The sequence below is a fragment of the Rhinolophus ferrumequinum genome, chromosome 21, assembly GCF_004115265.2.
Source record: "Rhinolophus ferrumequinum isolate MPI-CBG mRhiFer1 chromosome 21, mRhiFer1_v1.p, whole genome shotgun sequence".
NCBI lineage: Eukaryota > Metazoa > Chordata > Mammalia > Chiroptera > Rhinolophidae > Rhinolophus > Rhinolophus ferrumequinum.
In genome coordinates, this window is record NC_046304.1 from 48885328 (window position 1) to 48906841 (window position 21514).

The following is a 21514-nucleotide window of genomic DNA, read 5'->3' on the forward strand; positions in this document are numbered from 1 at the left end:
GTTTGCAGGGGGATGGTCTGTGAGCATGTGTGTGGGGGAGGGTGAAAGAGGCAGAGGACCTGTCAGCCGGCCCTTGCTGCAGCCATGAGGCCAACTGGCGTTAGTCTGTCGCAAACAGGACCCGAGGCTCGTGCCCAGGAAAGAAATGAAGGCTTTTCCTTGCACAGACCTTGACTCAAAGTGAAAGCAAAATGGTTACAAAGTCTCTCTTTGAACACTTGTCCACAGAGAGCCCAAGAATCGGATGGCAAACTGCCCTTGTGTTGTCATTCCTTCCTTAGGGATGCACGGGCCCTAATTAGCATCCCCTGTCCCGGGGCTGGTGGCCCCCAGTGACTCGCTTCTCACAGGAGAAGCCCAAGGCCACGGCTCCCTTTGGGGCAGAATTCGAACTCACCGTCATCCAGCGTCCGCTCCAGGATGGGAGGGTGGCTGGGGCTGCCGTCCCCGACGCGTGTGAAGGCCAGCACCTGGACCTCGTAGAGCACGTACTTGCCCAAGCCTGTGAGCTGGACGCTGCGTGACGAGTTCCCTTCCACCAGCCAGACTCGGGGTTGGGAGTCTGAGTCCTTCTCCTTATACACCACCTGCCAGAGCCCAGTGCAGGATGAGGACCTCGGCCTGGGTCTGCCCTACGTCTCCTCCCCAGGAGCGGGCGGCAGGGGACAAGATGGAGTGGGCAGATCTGGGCTCCTTGGAGTGGCTGTGCCCGAAGGAGGGAAGGGGAACAGCAAAGTAGTGTCCCAGGAAGGCAGTGGTCACAGGGACCCACTCAGACACGGAGTTAGAAGGCTCCTTACAGAGCATCCAGGTGAGACAACAGGCCCAGAGAGGGCGTGGGACTTGTTTAAGGTCACACAGCCAATAGTGGCAGAACTGGGACCTCAAGTCACATCTCCCAGTTTCAGGCCAGGGCTGGACTATGTGGCTAGGCTCGGTTTTGGGGAGGAATTCTAGAAGATAATGGAATCTGCAGCTGGGCCCATCGGAACTGAGAGTGAGGCTTGGGACACCCAGCGCGGCCTCCTGGGGGAGGTGGAGCAGCTCCAAGGACCCTGGACCCTGGGCAGGACTGCCTGGTTGCCATGATGACCGATGGACAGGAAGCCAGACAGTTCCCCTGTGTCCACTCCAGAGGGCAGAGACCTGGGCCCAGGGGGTCACGAGGACAGGGCAGAGCCGGTGTACAGCCGCGCCTCCTCCTGTCCTCGGGTCCGGGACTCACCTTATAGCCCAGCACGAGCCCGTTGCGGTCGGCCTCAGGGACCACGTTCCAGCGCACCAGCATGCTGCTGGAGGTGGTGGCCAGCGCAGACACGTTGGTGGGGCCCGAGGATGGGACTGAGGGAGAAAAGCAGTGGAGAGAACGAGCTTAAAACCCAAAGTGGACCCTCCAGTGGACGGACGGGAGGGGAGTGGGACCTGGGGAAGGAAGCGTGGCACACAGTCCTCAAATGCAGAGCTTCCCTGCCATGATTCTACACATGCTGTTTCTTTTCAGAATAGCCCCCCCCCCTCATCCTCTGCTCAGGCTAACGTGAGGATGCGCCCACACTTCCTGCCAGCACAGCAGGGAGGGGTGGGGCAGGGACCAGGGTGTGGGGGGACCTTATTTCAAAGGTGCCAGGAAAAAGTCACAAAGCGGCAAACGACACGTGGATGAACGAGGGTTGCCTCTAGGCCAGGGTCTCGTATTCTATAGGTGACCCCTTGCCAGACGCCTATGAGCTGCTGGTTGTGTTTCTGGAATGTTCTGAGAGCTAACCCAACCCCCACATCTGAGGCTCTGGCAGGAGCCACTGGGTGTGAGGGTTCAAGGTGAGGGCTTCGAGGTGGGGACAGCGGGAGCAGCGGGAACAGCCGCGGGAAAGATCAGGTGCTGGGAGATGCCGTGGCAGGGTGCTCTGCTGGGACGAGATCACAAAGGGGACAATGACCCCAGGCTGTACTGGAACAATAGCTCCAGCTTTTGCACCCTTGGACGGTGCTGGGGCAGAGACACAAAGGCAGGGGTGTCCCAGCCACGGGCCATGGGAAGTCCCGGGGGGTGGGGGGGGTGGCTGGCTCCAGGGGGCAGCACCTGACTCCCGAGTCCTGCCCATCACCATCTGGCTCCAGGGCCCGCTCCCGATGGCGTTGAAGGCCTGCACCTGGACACGGTACTCCGTCCACTCTTCCAGGTCCTCAATGGTGTATTCCCGTTCCACACGGTCGTGGACCACATGGCTCAGTGTCTTGCCGCGGCCGTCTGCCCGGCTGTACTTAATCTTGTAGCCCACCGACTCGGGGCTCCCGTTATATTCCATCTCCGGGAGAGGCTGCAGCAGGGCGGGGTGGGCAGAAGTGCCGTGAGGCCAGGCTGTGGGGAGAACTGCCTAACTCTGCCGCCTCTTCCAGGGAGCCTTCAGGATTACCCAGGCAACCATCCAGCCTGGCGCTCTAACCAGGATATGGCTTAGATTGTGAAATTGTTTTTCTGACAGCTCCCCATCTCCCTGTCTCGCCATGCCAGGCTCCGAGGAGAGGCGGCGTCCATGCTTTATTGTGCACATGACACACTTACCACCCTGCCAAGGAAGTCAGATCCAGGGATAGACCCACAAAGCTGTCTGTCCTACACACCGATGAGCACAGCACCTCTGGCCCTGGCTGTGTTCACCACTTAACTCCCTCACTCGAGCTGCCAAGAGGTACTTATTTAATTGCCTACAACATGCCGGGTCTCGGCTCATGCCTGCCTTGGAGAAGCCAGCATGGGGAGGTGGCACCCAGTACATGGATGGGGCACAAGTCACTGGCAGGAAGTCCTGTCCAGCAAACCTCAGTCTCTCTTGCTGCATTTTTAGTCTCTTTCTTCGTGTCTGAGGCTCAGCAAAGAGGAAGGATGCATGCCTTTCCTGGGTCTGATGACGAGGCTAATAGAGCTGTGGTCTCTGGCTCAAGGTCAGTTGGAGAAACTCAGGCAATGCCGAGCAGTGGAAGTATATGCATGCTGGGGGAAGCCTGTGATCTAAAGCAGGTAGAAGCCGAGGGCCCGGCCTTCAGCTTCTCCTCTGACGGTGCCATAGCTGGAGCTGGGTAGCCCTCCGCGCTCACCCCTATTCTGCTTCCCCATGGACTCCAAAGAGTCCATGGTTCACAGGCCCCCCCAAATCTAACCCATTTCCTTGTATTCCTCGGCCTCTGCCTCACTCCCTGCCTACACCCTCCCTCCTTGCCAGCCCTGCCCTTACAGACACTTAGTGAAGCAGACCAGAGACCATTGTACAGCAATCGACGGGCCTGAAAACTTGAGATGGGCCTTGCTTGAGTGCACGCTCCCTCACCTGCTAAGGAAAGGTAATGAGCCGTGTACCACTGAGCGGGACTCGAGATGCCCGGGGCCCTGCATGGTGTAGCAAGTGCCTTTTATTCCCCCTCCAGGCCCCGCCCCCGCCCCCAGGATCAGACTTTTTAGCCTTTGGTATTTGGTAACTTTAAAGTGAGATACAGGAGGTTATAGGGAGAGGAGCAGAGCCTGGGAGAGGAGTGGCGGAAAAGCCAGCAGTCACACAGTAACAAGGCTGCAAGCCTGGGGCTGGCCTGAGACACAGCTCTGCTCGTGCCGTGCCAGCCACCCTGGGAGGGGAGTCGCAATGAATAACTAACGATTGTCCAGGGCCGATGGTGCCACTAGCATGTTTACCAGGCTGTCTACATAAGTGAAAGGCAGGCATGGCTTTCTGTAAACCCCACCCACACTGTGGCGTTTTGCAAGTTGTGTTTTGCAACTCGTGAGAGATCTGACGTGGAAACAAAAAAGAGTTGTGTGGCCCAATGGGCCTGGGGAAGCAGAGTCAGGGAGGCTCTTCCCAAAGCTGGTGTTCCCGGATTCTCTAATGCGTGGGGTGTGGGGCGTTGTTCCCCCGTCTGTCTAAGAATTCCCATTTGCTCCGAGCACCTCTTGGATTGTTGCTTTGTGGGATCCATGCCGGGAAATGCCATCCCAGGGGAGAAACGGTCTCTCCTGTTCCCCAGAATATGGGATGGCAGTGGGCCCAGTGGTTAAGATAGTAACTTGTTGGGGCCAGACTCCCCGGGTTGGGTATCTGAGCCCTTTTGTAAACTACGGGGTGTGGGAGGACATGGGGGGACTTGTTATTCCATCTCTCTCTGCCCCAGTTTCCTCAGTAAAGAGGGGGCCAGGGTCACTCCGCTGTCACAGGCTTCAAGAACTGACTTTGAAGAAAGCACTCAGAACAGTACCTGGCAGGAGAGACGCCTTCAGCATACTAGTATTAATATTATTTTCTCGTGCAGGGTCACCTGGGATAGTGACAACCCTGATCTGCGGGGACCGCCTGAGAGCCGAACGGCCCCTCTGTCACTTCCTCCTCAACCTCAGAAGCAACCCTGCACTCCGATGTGGTGTAACAAAACAACTTACGTCTGAATCCCAGACCCACCCCTGGGAGCTGTGTGGCTATGGCTGAATTCCTCACCTCTCCGAGCCTTCTTTTCATTCTTTTTTTTTAAGCTGTAAATTGGGATAATAATGTGTCCTTTGCAGAATTACTGGGAGGATTAAATGGAAGGAAAAAATGCAAAATGCTTGGCCCAGGGCAATGCTCAACAAATATTTTTTTCCTGGCTCCTCCTCACGTCGGGTATTTGTTCATTTGGCTAAGACTGATTATCAGGCACCTTTCCAGGTGCAAGGTGTAAAAAAGAGACAAGGGAGCAATAGGTATTCCGGTGGCTGCCCCTTTGATGTGGCCCCTTGGAGGGAATGAGACCTTTGCAGGTGACGAGAATCCAGGGGACACCCCACCCCACTGCCCTCTTGCAGCCTCACCACCCAGCGGAGCCACAGGCTGGTCTCACTGGCCGTGCGCAGGGTTACGTTGGCTGGGGCCATGTCCGGGGGCGCCTGGAGGGTCTGGATCTTTCTAGAAGGCTGGCTGGGTGGGCTCGTGCCCACAATGTTCACCTGGCGCATGCGGAAGCTGGTGGGGGAAGGGGTAAGCAAGATGGTGAGGGCGGGCCCCAGGCCCGAAGCCCCCCCAGTTCGGGCAGCGCCTCCCTTCCTGCCCCATTACCTGTAGTAGGTGAAGGGGTTGAGGTCCGGAACTTCCATGGAGCGGGCGTCAGGCTCGTTGGTGAGCTGGTGAATCGGCAGCCACTCCTCTCCCTCCCCGACTACACCCACCTGGACAAGGGAGACACCCTTAGACCTGTCCTGCCTGCCACGGGGCCTGAGACGGGGTGCTCTGAGCCCCAGCTTCTCAGAGGAACAAGCCCTGCCCAGGGAAGGCCTGGACTCAAACCCCAGGGCTCAGCTGGTGGGAACCAGACGGGGCCGCCATCGTTCCAGGTCCTTAAACATGACTTTATGCGTGGCCCCGAGCCCTCCTGTGTCATAATCTGTTATAAACTCACTCCTGTGCTCCTGGTGGATCACCTGAGGCTGGAGCCCAGGAATCGGTGTTCAATGAGCTCCCAGGTGAGCCTCCTGGATACCCGGCTACGCTTCTAAACCTCCAGCTAAATCAGAATTAGGATTTCCGGGGGTGGGACGGACCAGGCATGGAACTTCTAAAGGCCCCTTTGGTGCAGCCAAGGCTGAGACTCACAGGTTTCAAGGGCTGTAGGCCTCTCATCGATAAATTAACAAACAAGTGCTGGTGAGGATGTGGAGAAAAGGGAGCGCTCGTGCACTGTTGCTGGGATTGCAAATTGGTGCAGCCACTATGGAAAACAGTATGGAGGGTCCTCAAAAAATTAATAGTAGAACTACATTATGACCCCGCAATTCCACTCCTGGGTATTTATCCGAAAAAATACAAAACACTAATTTGAAAACATATATGCACCCCTGTGTTTACTGCGGCATCACCAGGAATAGCCAAGATATGTAATCAGTCTAGATTGTCCATCAATAGCTGAGCGGATAAAGAAGAGGTGGTTCCTATATACAATGGAATAGTCCTCAGCCATAAAAAAGAATGAAATTTTGCTGTTTGTGACAACATGGATAGACCTACAGGCTATTACGTTAACTGAAGTAAGTCAGGCAGAGAAAGACAAATACCAAATGACTGCACTTATATGTGGAAACTAAAAAACAAAACAAATGAATAAACAAAACAGGAACAGACCCGCAGACATACAGAACAGGCTAATGGTTGCCAAAACGGAGAGAAGTGAGGGGACGGGATAGTTATTAGTATTTTTTTCGGGCAGCCAGTCACCATCCTGACCCGAGGGGGTTGGTGTGCGTGTGCACGTGTGTGTGTGTGTGTGTGTGTGTGTGTGTGTGTACAGGTGAGATAGAGATAGAGGTGGAGACAGAATTGGAAACATGGGCATTTTTCTGTGTTTGGCCACTCGATTGTTGCATGTGAAAATTCACACAGATACACACGACTTTGCAGCCAAGAGATGGCCAGGTGCAAAGCTGGAAGTGGGCTGCCTGGGCTCCAGAGCTCCCCTCCGACAGGCCTTACCTGGGCCTCCACCAGCCAGCGGGAGATGGAGGTTTTCCCATCGTAGCCGGGCCTGAACTGCAAGGTCACGGAGCGGGGGCCAATATTGGAAATGCCCAGATTGGTGGGGGCCCCTGGCAGTTCTGGAAAAGGGAGACAGGGCGGGAAAGGTGGTGGCCTGAGAAGGACATCCTTCTACACGGAACAGGACTCTCTGGGCACAGAGGGTGCTGTGTCACACTTTTCCTAGAAACCTGGCCTCACCCGGCCAACACAGTTCTCGTCTCTGCACCCACAGCTTCCAGCATTTCTACCAGGGGCCTGAGACAGGCTTAGGGGTGGAGCGGTCCTCCCAGGGCCCAGGGGAGGCTCCCAGGGCCAGGAAACAGAGGCTGGGCACACAAGGGCTTCCTCTCCTCGGGTCTGGGTGTGCATGAGATACTCACGGATGCCGCATAAAACAAGCTGGGCTCAGAAAGGAAGCGAAGTTATCCGTCCTCTCCATCTACACAAACTCCATTACACCCCTCCCAAACCCAATACTGGCTCAGGGAGACGAGACGGAGGGGTGGGGGCAGGAGGCAGCCCCTGTTTTCTGACCAAGAACCTTAGGGTTCAGAGTGAACAGGAAGAGTACAAGACTCCAGAGTCCGGCCATCGGAGTTGGACTACAACTCCACTGCTTCCAAGCTGTGTCTTGGGCAGGTTGCCTAACCTTTCTGTGCCACAGGGTCCTCCTCAGTAAATGGAGATGATAAGAATACCACCTACCTCAGGGATTAAATGAGTTGATGTACATAAAGCACTTAGCTCCGAGCTTCGTGAGCAGTACAGAGACATTGGTCAGTGCTTCAGTTATTATCACTTGGGGTCGACTAAAGCTTGGGTACCTCAGTGGGCAGGTCGAGGATTCTCGCCAGGTCCCACAAGCACAGCCTCACGGATCCAGACAGGACCACATGGTGATCTAATCCATCTCCCCATGGATACAGATGGGGAAACTGAGGCACAGAGGGGCCATGGCTTGCTTAAGGTTGCAGAGCTTGGCAGAAGTTAGGATTGAGAGCAGATCTCAGCTTGCTCTTCATGCCAGGTTTAAGATTATTCCCACCCTGCTCTGACCCCCTCCCCAAGCCACACTTCCACTGGTTGGAATCCTATTTGGACTTTCTGGGCGACAGTGAGACTTCTCCCCCTGCATCACAGGTACCGCTGCCTGGTGTGGAATTTAGTGTGGATGGGGAAGTGGAGGGGAGGACAGTGGGTGAATGAGACAGGGTGGGGTCCTGTAGGGACCCGCGCTTTTCTGAGAGCCAAGGGAGGAAGAAGCGGTGAGCCCACCGAGTCAAGTAGCCTGCTCTGGGGAGGCCCCAAGGGGCCCCGAACCCGAGGGGAGGGAGAGCTCTGTGGGAAGAAAGCCAACGTTCCTGAAAGAGAAGGGACCTCCCTTCCAGGTGCACCTACCTGGAGGCACCCCGGAGGAGATGGTAGAGGCCGACACCTGGCCCTGGCCCTTGGCGGTCATGGCGGCCACCTCGATGGTGTAGGTGGTGAGCGCAGTGAGGCCCGTGACGCGGTACTCCAGGGTCACGTTGGGCAGGTAGTGTGTCACGCGGGTGTTGGTTCGGTTATACTCCTCCCAGGAGATCCGGTACCCTGGGGAGACCCCAGTTGTGGCATGAGCGTGGCTGTGGCCATGAGTTGGCCTTGGCCCTTCTGCTCTACTTCTCCCTTCTTCACTATTCTGCCAGTTAGATACACACTGGGAGCTTTGGGCCAAGGGAGGTGGGAGCATCGTGCCTGGGCCCCAGGTGTACCCTTGGTCGGATGCCTCCATTCGTTGGGTGGGGATTGCAGGAGGGAGAGCAAGTGATTGTGGCGGCCGCTTGAAGCCCGTGGCTGAAGACCTGGGGTGTGTTATGGAGTGGAGGGGCCGAGAGCCTTCTCTGAGTGCTTTCTAAGAAAGAGTGGCTGCCGGGAGGCTTTGGATGGACGCTAGGTAGAAGGCAGGGGGATGGGCTAGATGACCTCTTCCTCGCCCCGGCTCAGTGACAGCGCAGTGCCTACCTGTGAGGATGCCATTCTTCTCCCCCGGCTCTTGCCAGCTGACCTTCAGCGAGGTGTCCAGGATTTCACTGAAGCTCAGGTGTCCCACAGGCCCAGGCACTGTCCCCCAAAAGGACCCCCACCCCATCCGATATCAATTAGAACTAGAGAGAGACCACTGTCTGCAAGACAGCCCACGGTATTCCAGGGGTACCCCAGGAAGAGAGGCTAGACCAGGACCGCCCTATGTCTGGAGTGCCCAGCCTGGCCCTTCAGTGGGTGGGTGGGTGGGCGGGGGCAGAGACTACAGGGCTGAGTGGTGCCTACCATCCTCATGGGTGCGCACCAGCTGGGGGGTGCTGCGAGGCCCGTCTCCGGGAGTGGTGAAGCATAGCACGGAGGTGAAGTACTCGGTGAACTTCTTCAGGCCAGACACGAAGCCCACATGGATGCTGTCTTGAAAGTTGGGCCGGGCAGTTACCATGGTAACCTCCTCTTCCTGCTCGGGCTCCCAGGCGATCAGCTGCAGGGAGAGGCCAGCAAGCAATTCAGGTAGGGCAGAAAGAATGTTCCAGAAGAGGCCATGTGCTCTCAGGCAGGCGGTGCCAATGGACAGAGCGTGTCCAGGAGCCCAGGTCCCTGATGGTCCTCCTGCAGGGACTGGAGCATCTGTCCTCGAGGGAGCTCACTTTGGTATGCAGCTCCGTTCACTCCATGGCTGCGAGGCGTCATGCTGGGGGCTTTCTGTGACTCACCTCTCATCGGATCCCCACAGCGACCCCACAAGGGAAGTATTTTACCAAGATCGGTGACGTAATTTGCACGGTCTGGTGCACAATGAAAATGGAGGGCCTCCTTGTGCAAAAATGATCATGAATTTCAAGACGACGGCAGCAGAGAATTTAATCAAGCATGAGGTCCTTTTGAGTGTGCCGCCCTGAGCACAGGTTGGACACCCTGAAGTCAGCCCTGTTTTATAACAGATGAGGAAACTGAGGCTCAAAGAGGCTGAGTGACTTATTCTACATCACACAGGTATCGTGTTTCCCCGAAAATAAGACCTAACCGGAAAATAAGCCCTAGCATGATTTTTCAAGAGGACATCCCCTAATGTGTCTTTTGGAGCAAAACTTAATGTAAGACCCAGTCTTATTTTCGGGGAAACACAGTAGTAGGAAGCCGAGGGTCTCTGAGTCTAACACCTGGCCTCTTACATTTTTCTCCGTCTGGGCTGTGGCGGCTTCTCCCTTGGAGTTCTCCCATAGGGCTGGAACTTTGGTGAGTGGATAAGTCTTATTCTTTTAAATTGGTTCCAAGGTGGGATTTCAATGATAAGCATCACCTAGAGTTGGAGCTTCGGCAAGAAAGCCATGCCAGGAAATTCAACATTGCTGTTGTGTAATCTCCCCTCTACACGCACCCCTTATAACTGCGTAAGCTTCCTGCCTTCCCTTCCTCTTCTTCTCACCTCTTGATCCCTCACCGCACCCTCCTGTTTTCTGGGTCCTTCATCTGTCACCCACAATGACAGCTGGTCCCAGAGATTTCCTCATTTATTTGAAGTTGATTAAATAGCAATTAATGGTGAAAAGCAACACTTGATGAGTGTTAGTAAGCACGGATATTTATAAACAATACTATGTGATGTCTCCTGATTAACTCATGCCTGTAACAATGCTTAATCTTCTCCTTTCATGGCCACGTGTTTATAAAGAGTGTTTTGAAATTTAATTGGTATTGTGAAAAGATAGCCTATAGCAAGTTAATTAGACACTAATTAGACCCTAAAAATACTAATCAGAATTACTAAGTGGCATTTAATAAGTATGTTAAATATCCTCCTTATTTTCAGTTATCTTGTTTCATAGCAATTAAATTGCCGAACTTCTTTGGAGTAGATGAAGAAACAAGTTTAATATTTTAATTTAATGTAATTAATGTAAATTAGAATTAATTGTGTGGTGCGTTCCCCAGCAAGTGCAAAAATCCGGGTAAATATTATTTTATTGGGTGTCGGTCAATTACACTTTCTACCACTTTAAAAATATGTAGGACAAAGAGTGTCTTTACAGGTGCCTTAGAACAATATCATGGGGAACTGCCTGAAACATGGCCCAGAAGAAGTGCACAGTGGACTGACTGGCAGTGTGCTCTGTGGAGTCAGGGCACAGACGTCACCATCCTACAGTTCTAGGCCTGGAGCCCCGACGGCGGCAGGACTGTGGTTGAGTCAAAATATTTACTATGGGATTTGAACCACTTGTCCTTCTCTAGCTGCATCTGAAGAGAAGGAGGCTTAGGGTTAAGAGACCTCTCCTTGGGGCCAGGAAGACAATAGAATTGCTTTGTGCACCTTCTATTGCCTGAAAGGAGCCGGACTCTGAGCCTGTATGGGATGGAAACTGAGGGCTCCAGCAAGTACACAACAGGGCTCCCGTCTGTTGAGGTCCTACTGTGTGCCTGGCACTGGGCTACGCCCATCACCGACCAGTTCCATTCTAACATCACAGTGAGGACTGGATGGGGACCATTGTCCTATGCTGTTACAGAAAAGGAACTGAGGTTTGGGACGGCTGAGTAACTTGCACGAGGGCCCACCACTGGCTTCAGATTTGTGGACCCAAGACCTCTGATGAAGACCACGGCCTCCTGAGGTTCACACAGGTGCCAGCTGAGTGTCAGGGGTTCTCCTGGCCAGCTCTGTGATGTCCTTGTTACTTCGGGTCAGTGTGGATTTACTCTGTTAGGTCCTCGGTCTTGGATTCTAAGCAGACTGGGCTGCGTGGGTGGGTGTGTGCTAGGGGAGGAGCATCAGACGTAGATTCTGGTACAGTCAACTCCCTTTGAGAGGGCAGAGGCCCAAGGAGGCAACCCTGTAAGCACAGGTGGTGTGTGGCATGCTTGTGTGTAGGGAGGGCAGAATGTGCAGCCAAAGTGGAGAGAAAGAAGGAGAGAGCCTAGTTCTGTCACTTACTGTGTGACCCTGGGAAAGTCACTCAACGTCTCTGAGCCTCAGGCTATTATATACACCAGTCAGAGCTACCTGGTAGAAAGAAGCAGTACATTACAGGGTTGGGATGGTATATATGGCCTGCTAGCTCCTGGAATTAAAAAAAAAGTAAGGGAAATTCTCTTTTCCACTCTCTTTGTCTTTCCCTCTCTATCTCTGTCTGTCTCTCTGCATTTGGATGGATTCACGTAGAATATCCTGGAAGGCTATGTAAGAAATTAACAATAGTGGTTACCTGGAGTGTGGAGAGTTTGGGGGTTGTGTGAAATAGAACCAGGCAGATGAGGGACTGCGGGCGGGGGATGGAGGATTGCTGCTATACACTTATCTTTTTACATGTGTTTGGATCATGTAAATTTATTTCTTGTTAAAAAATTAAAGTAAAAAATTAAAAAGAACATATACTCAGGATATTTGAACAAAATTATATACACATTCATCTTTTGACCCAGAAATCTTATTTCTAAGAATCTATTCCAAAGTTATACGTGCAAATATGAAAAGGTGTATGCACAAAGCTATTCACTGCAGAAATGTTTGTTATGGTAAAAGATTGGAGACAACAAAAATGTCTTCACTAGGGAACAGGTGGACTAAACTATGGGAGATTCACACCATGGAGTGTGATACAGATGTAAAAAAAGGAACAAGGAATATCTATTCACTCCTGTGGAGTGATTTCCAGGATATAACATAAATAAAGAAGCAAGATGGAGAAAGTGTGTAGAGTACGCTGTCCTTTATCCAAGAAGGGAAGGATATACCTTTATAGATGTATGAGGTGTGATCAAACAATATGGTGAACGTTTAAATTAAAAAAGATTATTATGATAGAAGACACATTCCTATTAATCCCTCTCAAAATACTCCACCTCACTTTGACCACACTTATGCTATTGTTCTTGCCACTTTCTGAAGCAGTTCTGGAAGTCCTCTTTCATGAGTATCTCTAGTTGCACTGTCGTGGCTGCCTCGATGTCCTGAATCATTTGACTTTGGGGAAGAGCCAGAAGTCTCACGGTGCCAGATCCAGTGAATAAGGTGGATGAGGATACACTGTAATGTTTTTATTTGACAGAAATTGCCATGTACCAGAAGTGATGTGTGACACAGAGCCTTTCATGATGGAGGATGATGTATGGCACACTTTAAAACACACCTTCTCTCAACCGTAGCTCACACCCGACTGACTGCACCGAACAAGTTGAAACTTGTCACACACTGTTACTAAGGTTCGACGCGCCACTTCCCGTATTGGAGATCCCTTGGATGGCACTCAGCAGCAGCATTCACCATATTTTGTGATCACAACGAAAAAGCTCTGTGTCACACATCATTTCTGGTACGGCAATTTCTGTGAAATAAAAACATTACGGTGTGTCCTCATTCACCTATTCACAGGATCTGGCACCACGTGACTTCGGGCTCTTCCCCAAAGTCAAAATGACCACGAAAGGTAAACATTTTGGATTGATTCAGGACATTGAGGCAGCCATGGGAGCACAACTAAAGACACTCACAAAAGAGGACTTCCAGAACTGCTTTAGAAAGTGGCAAGAACGATGGGATAAGTGTGTTTGAAGCAAGAGGGATTAATGGCAATGTGTCTTTTACTGTAATAAATTTTTAAAAATTTAAACATTCACTGTGTTTTTTGATCATACCGCGTGGTATGTACTTGCTTAAGTTGAAGAAATGTAAGGATAAACCAAAACAGAAAGAAGTCAAACTTATGGAGGAGGGAGAGGACCAGAATTTGGCTGATTTTCTCTGAATTTACTTTGGAGCCATGTAAATATGCTACATAATTACAGAATGAAATTAAATTACAAAAATCAATCCCTAAAAATCGAAACCAAAATGAAACAAATGAACCTAACTGTGAATTGAGTTGCAGCAAAATTATACAGTGAGAAACTATTTTAAAGGACTTTGCAGCCCGGTGATGGGATACACCCTAAGAACAAAAAGACGTGCCAGTGATCAGAAACTATTTTCAGTAATCTAAGTGTTGATATTAGTATTCTGCAACCGTGGGTGTTTGTGGGATAGAGTAGGTGGGTAATTATGTTGGTGTGGTGGGAACTGGATTTTTACTGTGGAGAAAAGAGATACAGACAAAAGACCAAAGAGATCGTTAAATAGCTTGTAGTCTTGAAATCCACGTGGAAAGTATCGGTATGTGTTTTATCTTAAAAAAACAAAAACCAAACAGGGCAGCCGGTTGGCTCAGTTGGTTAAAACGCAGTGATTTCCACATGGGCCAGTGAACTGCACCCTCCACAACTAGATTGAAAACAACGACTTGACTTGGAGCTGATGGGTCCTGGAAAAACACACTGTTCCCCAATATTCCCCAATGAAAAACAAACAAAAAAACACACCCAAAAATCACACAAATAAAAACCAACATATTTCCTAGCTGTCCGTTAACAGGGCCTAGATCTAACTATCATTTCCTACGAAAGGAACAAAGACTACTTGAAGACACAGCTGATCCCAGGCATGGTGCAGGAAATGTAGACAGTTTGGACCACCTTGTCATCCTGGATAGCAGAGAAGTTATCAAAGACTATTGGGGCTACGTCAAAAGGATTCGAGTCAACATGCAGAAGCCAGTGATGGATCAACTTCCCATCAGTAAGAGTAATAACGACAATGGACTGAAACATACCAGAGGTGTTCAAAACATCCTTAAGTAGACAATACTGCTAAAAACAAAACAAAAACGATGCCTAACCCACCCCAATCCAAACTCATCTGTCCCCTTAGAAGATGCTAACAAACCAATTTGTTATTCTGAAAATTGGCCAGTAATGGAAAAGAACTGAGTGTACATGATGCTTTCCCTAGATGACCTATAACTTTGGGTAACCAAAAAGTTGGGAAGGAGAAAATTCCTTTTTTTTTTTTAAAGTATTTCAGCTAATAAATCAAGACAAAATGATAACATTAGACTGTCTCAATTTTGCAACCCCTATTGAAATAACATCATACGAGGATGGCCAACCGTCATCTCGCCACAGTAAGAGACAGCTACACTTTATGCCTTTTGATGAAAATACACAATGCCATCTAGGGAGTAATATTTTGAAGGAAAAAAATCAGATCTGAATCTGATCAGGCCTCTAGTCCTATGTTCCAATTTATTGCAAATACTGTTTTCAGAGGCATGTGTTAAATGACCCCACAGGGATATAATGAGCAAAATCCAGACTGGAAAATTCTATAGTACAAATGACTAAGATTCTTTACTCAGACAATTACTAGAAAAAGAACAATAGAAAGAGAAGAGAGAGAGAAACTATAGATTCAACTGAGACCTTGGGAAAAAAACAAAAAAACAATCAAGCGCAGTGGTGTGAACCTCATTTTGACCCTGAAGCAAATAGACCAATTAGTAAAAGAAATGACGTGGCAATCGGGGAAATTTAAACGCCAACTAAATGTCTGATGATATTAAAGGGACTGTTGATATTTTTAGGCACGATAACGATAATGTTTGAAATAGAGACTTTATAATATTTCCTGACAGAAATATTTACGGATGAAATGATATAATCCTGGGAGTTGCTTTAAAACATTCCAGGGGAGAGGCAGAGGGTAAGAGAAGAGATGGAACACATTTGGCTGTGAGCTGGTAATGGTCGAAGCCAGGGATATGTATGCAGGTGTCCCTCTCTCTAATTTTGCAAATATTTGGAATTTTTCACAATTAAAAAGGGAAAAAAGTCCATTCTCGCTGGAGGTGTATGCAAGGGACAATTACTGCTTTTTTCTCCCTGTGATACTGAAGGCCAAAGAAGCAAGAAACAGAATCCCTACTCATATCCATCTGTACTGAGGAAAAAATCAAGTTATACTTAAATATTTTACGATTAACTCATAGGACACATTTTCTTTTTAATGCAAGAAAACGTGCAGGCTCTAGAGTTTGAATCTGAGCTTTGCAGGTACTTTGACTTTGAGAAAGTTACTTGCCTCTCATGCCTCAGTTTGTTCGTCTGTAAAATGGGATGATGATAATAATACTTCTCAGGGTTCCTGCCAGCTTGTGTGGGAGAAGAGCATGAGCGTAGCCCTCGCACCCCATCTGGCACGTTGGACGTGACCAGTGAGTGTGAGCTCTTCTTACTTTTCTGCCAGCTCCTGTGCTCAAAATATCTGGGCAATTCATTCCCACTGACTTTTATTAAGTAGCTACCGGGGTCTGGGCACCGACCAGGCGTGGGAGTCGGTGGGCTTCTGCAGCTTCCTCTTGTCTGGGTCATAATGGGTCGTTGCCCTAATTGTCCTGGCACTTGGCTGACCTTCTTGGCCCTCCAGGAGAGAGTTGTCGGCTTTAGAATTTTGCAGCCCAGCCCTCCCATCTGTGGAAGAACACTTAGAATTGGTAGCAAGATGCTAATTGTCCCTTGCTCAGCTTCTCTGCTGCCTAGCATGATGCAGGCCTTCCCCCAGAGTCCCAATTAGCAGACTTTCCCAGCCAACGCTGCCAGCGTTCAGCCACAGCACCCGGCCCCAGGACAGCCCGCTTGGCCTTGGTGCCCCGCCAGCCGGGAGTGAGAGTGCTGTAACGGGGGTGTGTGTGGCTCTGGCCCATCTCTTCCTGACTTAATCTCAGTCCCTTCCTGCCCGGCCACCCGCAACTTGCAATAATAATGCCCAAAGCTGCTAGTCCTAGAAATAATCTTGGTTGTTGCACACGTGCGGACACGGCACAGAGGGGATGCGGGAACCTTCTGGAAGTATCTATGGCGACCTTGAGGTCCCCAGATCCCTGGGCTCAAAGCCAGACTATAGTTCTCTCCCCTTCACGTCTGGCTTCCTGGTGGCACTTCCCTCAAACACTCTGCCTCCCCTCCCACATCTGGCGGGAGCCCACCGCCTCTTCTGACCTGCCCCAAGCTGCTGGGGCATGGCTGTAAACGTGGCATAGACCGTGCACTCTATGACCTGTCTATGTCCAGTTCTTAGGGAGGTCTGCTCGGCGCTTGTGCGGTGAGAGGGAAGACCAGGTATGGGATCCAAGGTCTGGGTTCTAGGAGGGCACAGTTGAGAAGTCCTGACTTTTAGTGCAGCTGCAATTTGAGCAGATTTCCTACCACCAACTTCACCACTACTCTGGCTACTTGTTATGGGCTGAATTGCTTCTCCCTCAATTTATGTGTTGAAGTTCTAACGCCCAGGACCCCCCAGAATGTGACTGTGTTTGGAGTCAGGTCTTTGAAGAGGCGATTAAGTTAAAATGAGGCCGTCAGGGTGGGTCCTGGTTCAATCTGACTGGTGTGTTTCTAAGAAGAGGAGACCAGGACAGAGATCTGCACAGAGGGAAGCCATGTGAAGACACAGGGAGAAGACAGCCAAGGACTGAGGTTTCAGAAGACACCAAGCCTGCCGACATCTTCATCTTGGACTTCTGGCCCCCAGAAGTGTGTGGAAACTCATTCCTGTTGTTTAAGCCCTTCAGTCTGTGGTGTTTTGTGATGGCTGCCCGAGCAAACGCATACATTTCTGTTGCTACTATTGCTACAATCATTTCCTGAGCGCTCGCTATGCGTTTGGCATCGTGCTTAAGAAGGCCCCTTGCACTGGGTCACAGGAGGGGCAGTACCCATGCTCCCATGGCCTGCACTTGGCCTTGGAGAGCCCGTGTGCCCTTGGCCTTGATCAGAGGTCCTCTGCTTGGCTTGAACAAGCGATTTCAGAAACAGAAGGGGGACCCCCTCCTCCCCGCTCCCCAGCCTGCGGCCTCCCTCAACGAGTCTCCCAGCTTCGTCTTGAGAGAAGGACAGGCCTCACGTACCTTGTAGCCCTGGTTGATGCCGTTGATGAACTGGGGGCTGGGGGCGGTCCAGGTGAAACGGATGGTCGTGGAATTGGTGGCTTCTGCATGCACGTTGCCCGGAGGGACTGTGGGGACTGGAGGAGAGCAGAGGTGTGTGTGTGGGGGGGGCTGGAGGGGCACAGGCCGTCTGTCGTGCCCAGCTAAGCAGAGACCACAGAGGGATGGGTCTGCAGACTGCTTTGTCCCCTACCCTCCCCCGTCCACTCTTCCCTTGCTCTGCGGACTTCAGATGCCCTCTTCCTATAGATTAGTTTGGGTTTAGTAGAACTTGTCTGACCCATTCACAGAGACAAGACAAATGAAAGTGATGGATCGGAAAATGCTCGGGGTGGTTTTTAGGTACAAGGCTAACTGGAAGCTGTCTCACGGTCCAGTTCACGTGGAACTTCGCAAAAGGTCCCTATACCCCTGGAACCTCTGCCTTCATCACCCTCACCCCAACCTCTTCCCCGTTTCCAGAGTCCTCCCACCCTACAGGATAGCTGGGCACAGCGTACGATAGCTTGGGACTGGATGGAAGGCCCACCTCCCTGCAGCGTCCACTCCGTGACTTTGCTGCTGTAAACACCCAGCCCAGCACTGTTGTAAGCGGCCACCTCGATCTCGTAGTTGGTCCAGATGATGAGCTCCTCTAGCAGCAGGTTGTTGACGTCCGCATCTGTGATGTTCTTAAACTGGTACCCAACAGGCAGCCCGGCCAGGCAGTACCTGAGGGGAGAAAGCCAGGATGTAGCAGCCCGCCTGCAGCCTGCCTGGGCTCGTGCCCAGGAAACGGCAGTGGTGGACATGTGCCATGTCCATGTTGTCCAGTAGGGTAGCCACTAGATGTGTGGCTCTGGTGTACTTGAAATGTGGTTGGTCCAACCGAGGCACTAAGTTTGTAGTTTTATTTTTAATTAATGTATATAGCTACAGGTGACCAGTGGCTACCTCTCTGGATAACGTAGGTCTAGGGTATGTCTCTAGACCATTCAACAGGGGAGGAGGACCTTGGTGGGATGGCTCAGTAGGGACACTGAGAGTCTCTGGGAAGATCTCAGTAGTCTCAGCTCGAAGGGGTCATTGACCAGAGAGCTATCTTCAAAGCTTGGGCTCATTTTCTCTCTCCCTCTGGGAGACTGGCTCTCTCTTTTGACCATCACTCACTTAGGTAGAGAGAAAAAAAAAACCCGAGGTTACCTACTCTCCCTGTTTCTACCTTGTACTGGGAAAGAAGAAGTAGGATCTATACAGGCAGATTTTGGAGGCTGGGTAGCCCACGATGCATTCTGTAACTTAGCGTCTCATTACTGGGAAATCAGAGGCCCTCCCCCACCTCCCGTCCCTCCCCCCCCCCCCCATTATTTGGATGTGTTATCATATCCCATAGCAGTGGTTCTTAGAGTCTCAGTGAGATACCTGCAGGGCTCGTTAGGTTTCCATTCAGTAGGTCAGGGGTGGGACTTGAGAATTTGCATTTCTATCAAGTTCTCAAAGTGCTGCTGCTGGTCCAGGGACCACACTTTGAGAACCTGCCCTTCAGGGTTCACCAAGAACCCATGACAAAATGAACTGATAATGGAGCAGCCAAATCAACAGAACTTTCCTGCCAATGTGGGGGAATTCGAATGCTGTGAGAGGGTCCACAGGCAGGAAAGAGACCTGCGAGCTGGCCTGGCGCTGTGCAGCCAGCCAGAATTCAGACTGTTGATGGGTGTTCTCCGTAACTTCCAGTAATGTGCTAATTTTAGTTGGTGAATACCAAATTTTAGTAACACTAATAACTCACTTTTAGGTTACCAGCAACGTTCCCTCAGTCAAATGTAAATATGAAAGTCTATATAACTGGGCTTTGCTTTGCAGTAGGAACCTAAGAAAAGACGTCCACTTTTTGATCAGTTCTTGGCCCAGTAGTCTGTCCACTCATGGTCCATCCTGAGGGAAAGCAGGCCTGAGATGGAATATTCTTGGTTCTGGGATGGCTGGTCCCCTCGATAGTTACTGGTCTCCCCGTAGCCCTATTTCTATGTAGCCCTGATCAGACGTGCCCATCCCTACAGCTTTTAGGAGATCATATTGTATCTTGTCTCTCAACCATTCCCATTGGTTTCCAAGGCTCTCACTGCTGGAAGTTCTTCTACGTGTCTAACCTCAATCCTTCCCACCACAGCGTAGGCATTTCTTGTTGCTCATCCTCCATCTTCTGTCAGATGGAGAAGAACCTGTGTGAGTTTGTTCTGTTTTCCAATCCACTCCCGACCCTCCCCCATCCTTTTCCCCTTGGGTCTGGGCTGCTCTCCTGCCCCTGGGCTGGGCACGCCTACCTGATGATGTAGCCCTTGAGGAGGCCATTCTGGTGGTTCTCAGGAGGCGGCTGCCACTGGATCATAATAGACTGGTTGGTCCGGCCGCTAGCAATGACATTCTGCGGAGGGGCCGTAGGGGGCTCCTCAGGGAGGGAGACCCTGGACGGGAAAATACAAAGAGTGGGGTGGGCCTTTCCACTCTTAGTCTCGAGGAAAGACACAGTTTTAATGGGATAAGAGGAGGCTGAATCCTGCACTGCCTTGTTCCTGGATGACTGCACACTTGCAGTGTACTTTTGGGGAAGTTACTGAATTTCTCTGCTCTTGCTTCTTTATCTGGAAAAGAAGTAAAAGAAAGCTCCACTTGCCTACGTTAGAAGACTAGCTGAGGCTCAAATGACATAATGAATATAGGAGTCTTGAAACCACCGTAAAGCACCGATGGGTGTACTTTCTGTGTAGTTGAGGGCTGTGGGCCTCAGTTTCCCATTTGTCAAAGAAGCTGCTGTTGGGGCAGATGACGTCCGTCATGAGTATTCGAGTGTTTTTAGAAGCAGGAGTGTTAAATCCCCACTTCCCAGGTGCCAGCTGGCAGTGTACGTTAAGTGGGCTTCCTTTCCTCAGCAGCTGAGCCCCGGGCTGGGGCGGGGCAGGCCGCGTGGGATCCACGGGTGTGTGGGTGAGAGCGAGCATATCCACCGCTTCCAGACGCCTGTGCGAGTGCATTTCTTTGTCTGGCGTTGCCAGGGGACACAGTGTTCCACCTCAGTGTATTTTTCACACAACTGACATGCATCCATTACAAACAAAAGTTAATTATTTTTGATGGCTGTCTTTCCCTTTTTGTTTATTTTGATGTTTTTGCTTCCTGACGAATAGCTTTCCAGCGTGTACCACAAACTGCCGTGTCTTTGGAAAGCCTGCAGGAAGGGTGATTTAACCTCTTTCTTGTTGACTCAGGATCATTAGTATGAAGATTCACTAAGAAGGTGAATCAGTGTTATATGGCAAAGCCCAAAGAACTGGAGAAGTTGTAGGGTGGTTTCCCCTAAATGTCGAGGCCTTCTATTGTTGGGATTGTGGAGCTCTGAAGGCCTGGGGTCACGTCCATCTTGTTCCCTGCACCACCTCTAGTGGTCCAAACACAGCCTGGCACATAGTAGGTGCTCAATAAACAATGAATGAATAAATTCTCTTGTAACGGCTCTCCATGCTAGGCTGTTACCTGCCACTTCTCTCTCCTGTTAGAATGTCACGGCTTCTGTGGCATCCCCCTAGTGAAAGCCAGAGAGAGCTGACTGGAACTGTGGTAAAACCACAATGATCAATTTAAGCCTGGAAGTCTCCATACTCGTATAAACCTAAGAGCATCTTTTAAAAAGCGAAGCACATTCTTGGCTCCCTTGTCAAATATTAATTGATCGTATATGTGTGGGTTTATTTCTGGGCTCTCGATTCTGTTCCTTTGGTCTTGTGTCTATTTTTATGCCAACACCATACTGCTTTGATTCCTATAGCTTTGTAGAATATTTTGAAATCAGGAAGCGTGATGCCTCCATCTTTTTTCTTCTTTCTCAGGATTGCTTTGGCTAGTTGGGGTCTTTTTGGCTCTATACAACTTTTAGAATTTTTTTCCAATTTCTGTGAAAACAATGCCATTGGAATTTTGATAGGGATTGCATTGAATTTACAGATGGCTTTGGGTAGTATGAACATTTTAACAATATTAATTCTTCTCAATGGGGGAAAGAATAGTCTCTTCAATAAATGGTGTTGGGATAACTGGATATCTGCATGTAGAAGAATGAAACTGGACCCCTATCTTACACCACACAGAAAAATGAACTTGATATGGATATAG

At 50.5% G+C, this 21514-nt stretch overlaps 1 protein-coding gene across 1 annotated transcript in view; it reads right to left on the reverse strand.

Annotated features, from left to right (window-relative positions):
* The window catches only part of SDK2 (sidekick cell adhesion molecule 2), a 251570-nt gene that overhangs the window by 46418 nt on the left and 183638 nt on the right, over nt 1-21514 (reverse strand). Inside the window, exons 16-27 of the mRNA XM_033091048.1 lie at nt 19672-19812; nt 17895-18076; nt 17327-17442; nt 8838-9033; nt 8532-8630; nt 7929-8120; nt 6486-6607; nt 5079-5188; nt 4835-4985; nt 2081-2318; nt 1226-1341; nt 398-587 (exon numbers count right to left, since the gene is read on the reverse strand). Of these exons, the coding sequence (XP_032946939.1) occupies nt 398-587; nt 1226-1341; nt 2081-2318; nt 4835-4985; nt 5079-5188; nt 6486-6607; nt 7929-8120; nt 8532-8630; nt 8838-9033; nt 17327-17442; nt 17895-18076; nt 19672-19812 (1853 nt within the window). The remainder of the gene's footprint in view (nt 1-397; nt 588-1225; nt 1342-2080; nt 2319-4834; nt 4986-5078; nt 5189-6485; nt 6608-7928; nt 8121-8531; nt 8631-8837; nt 9034-17326; nt 17443-17894; nt 18077-19671; nt 19813-21514) is intronic.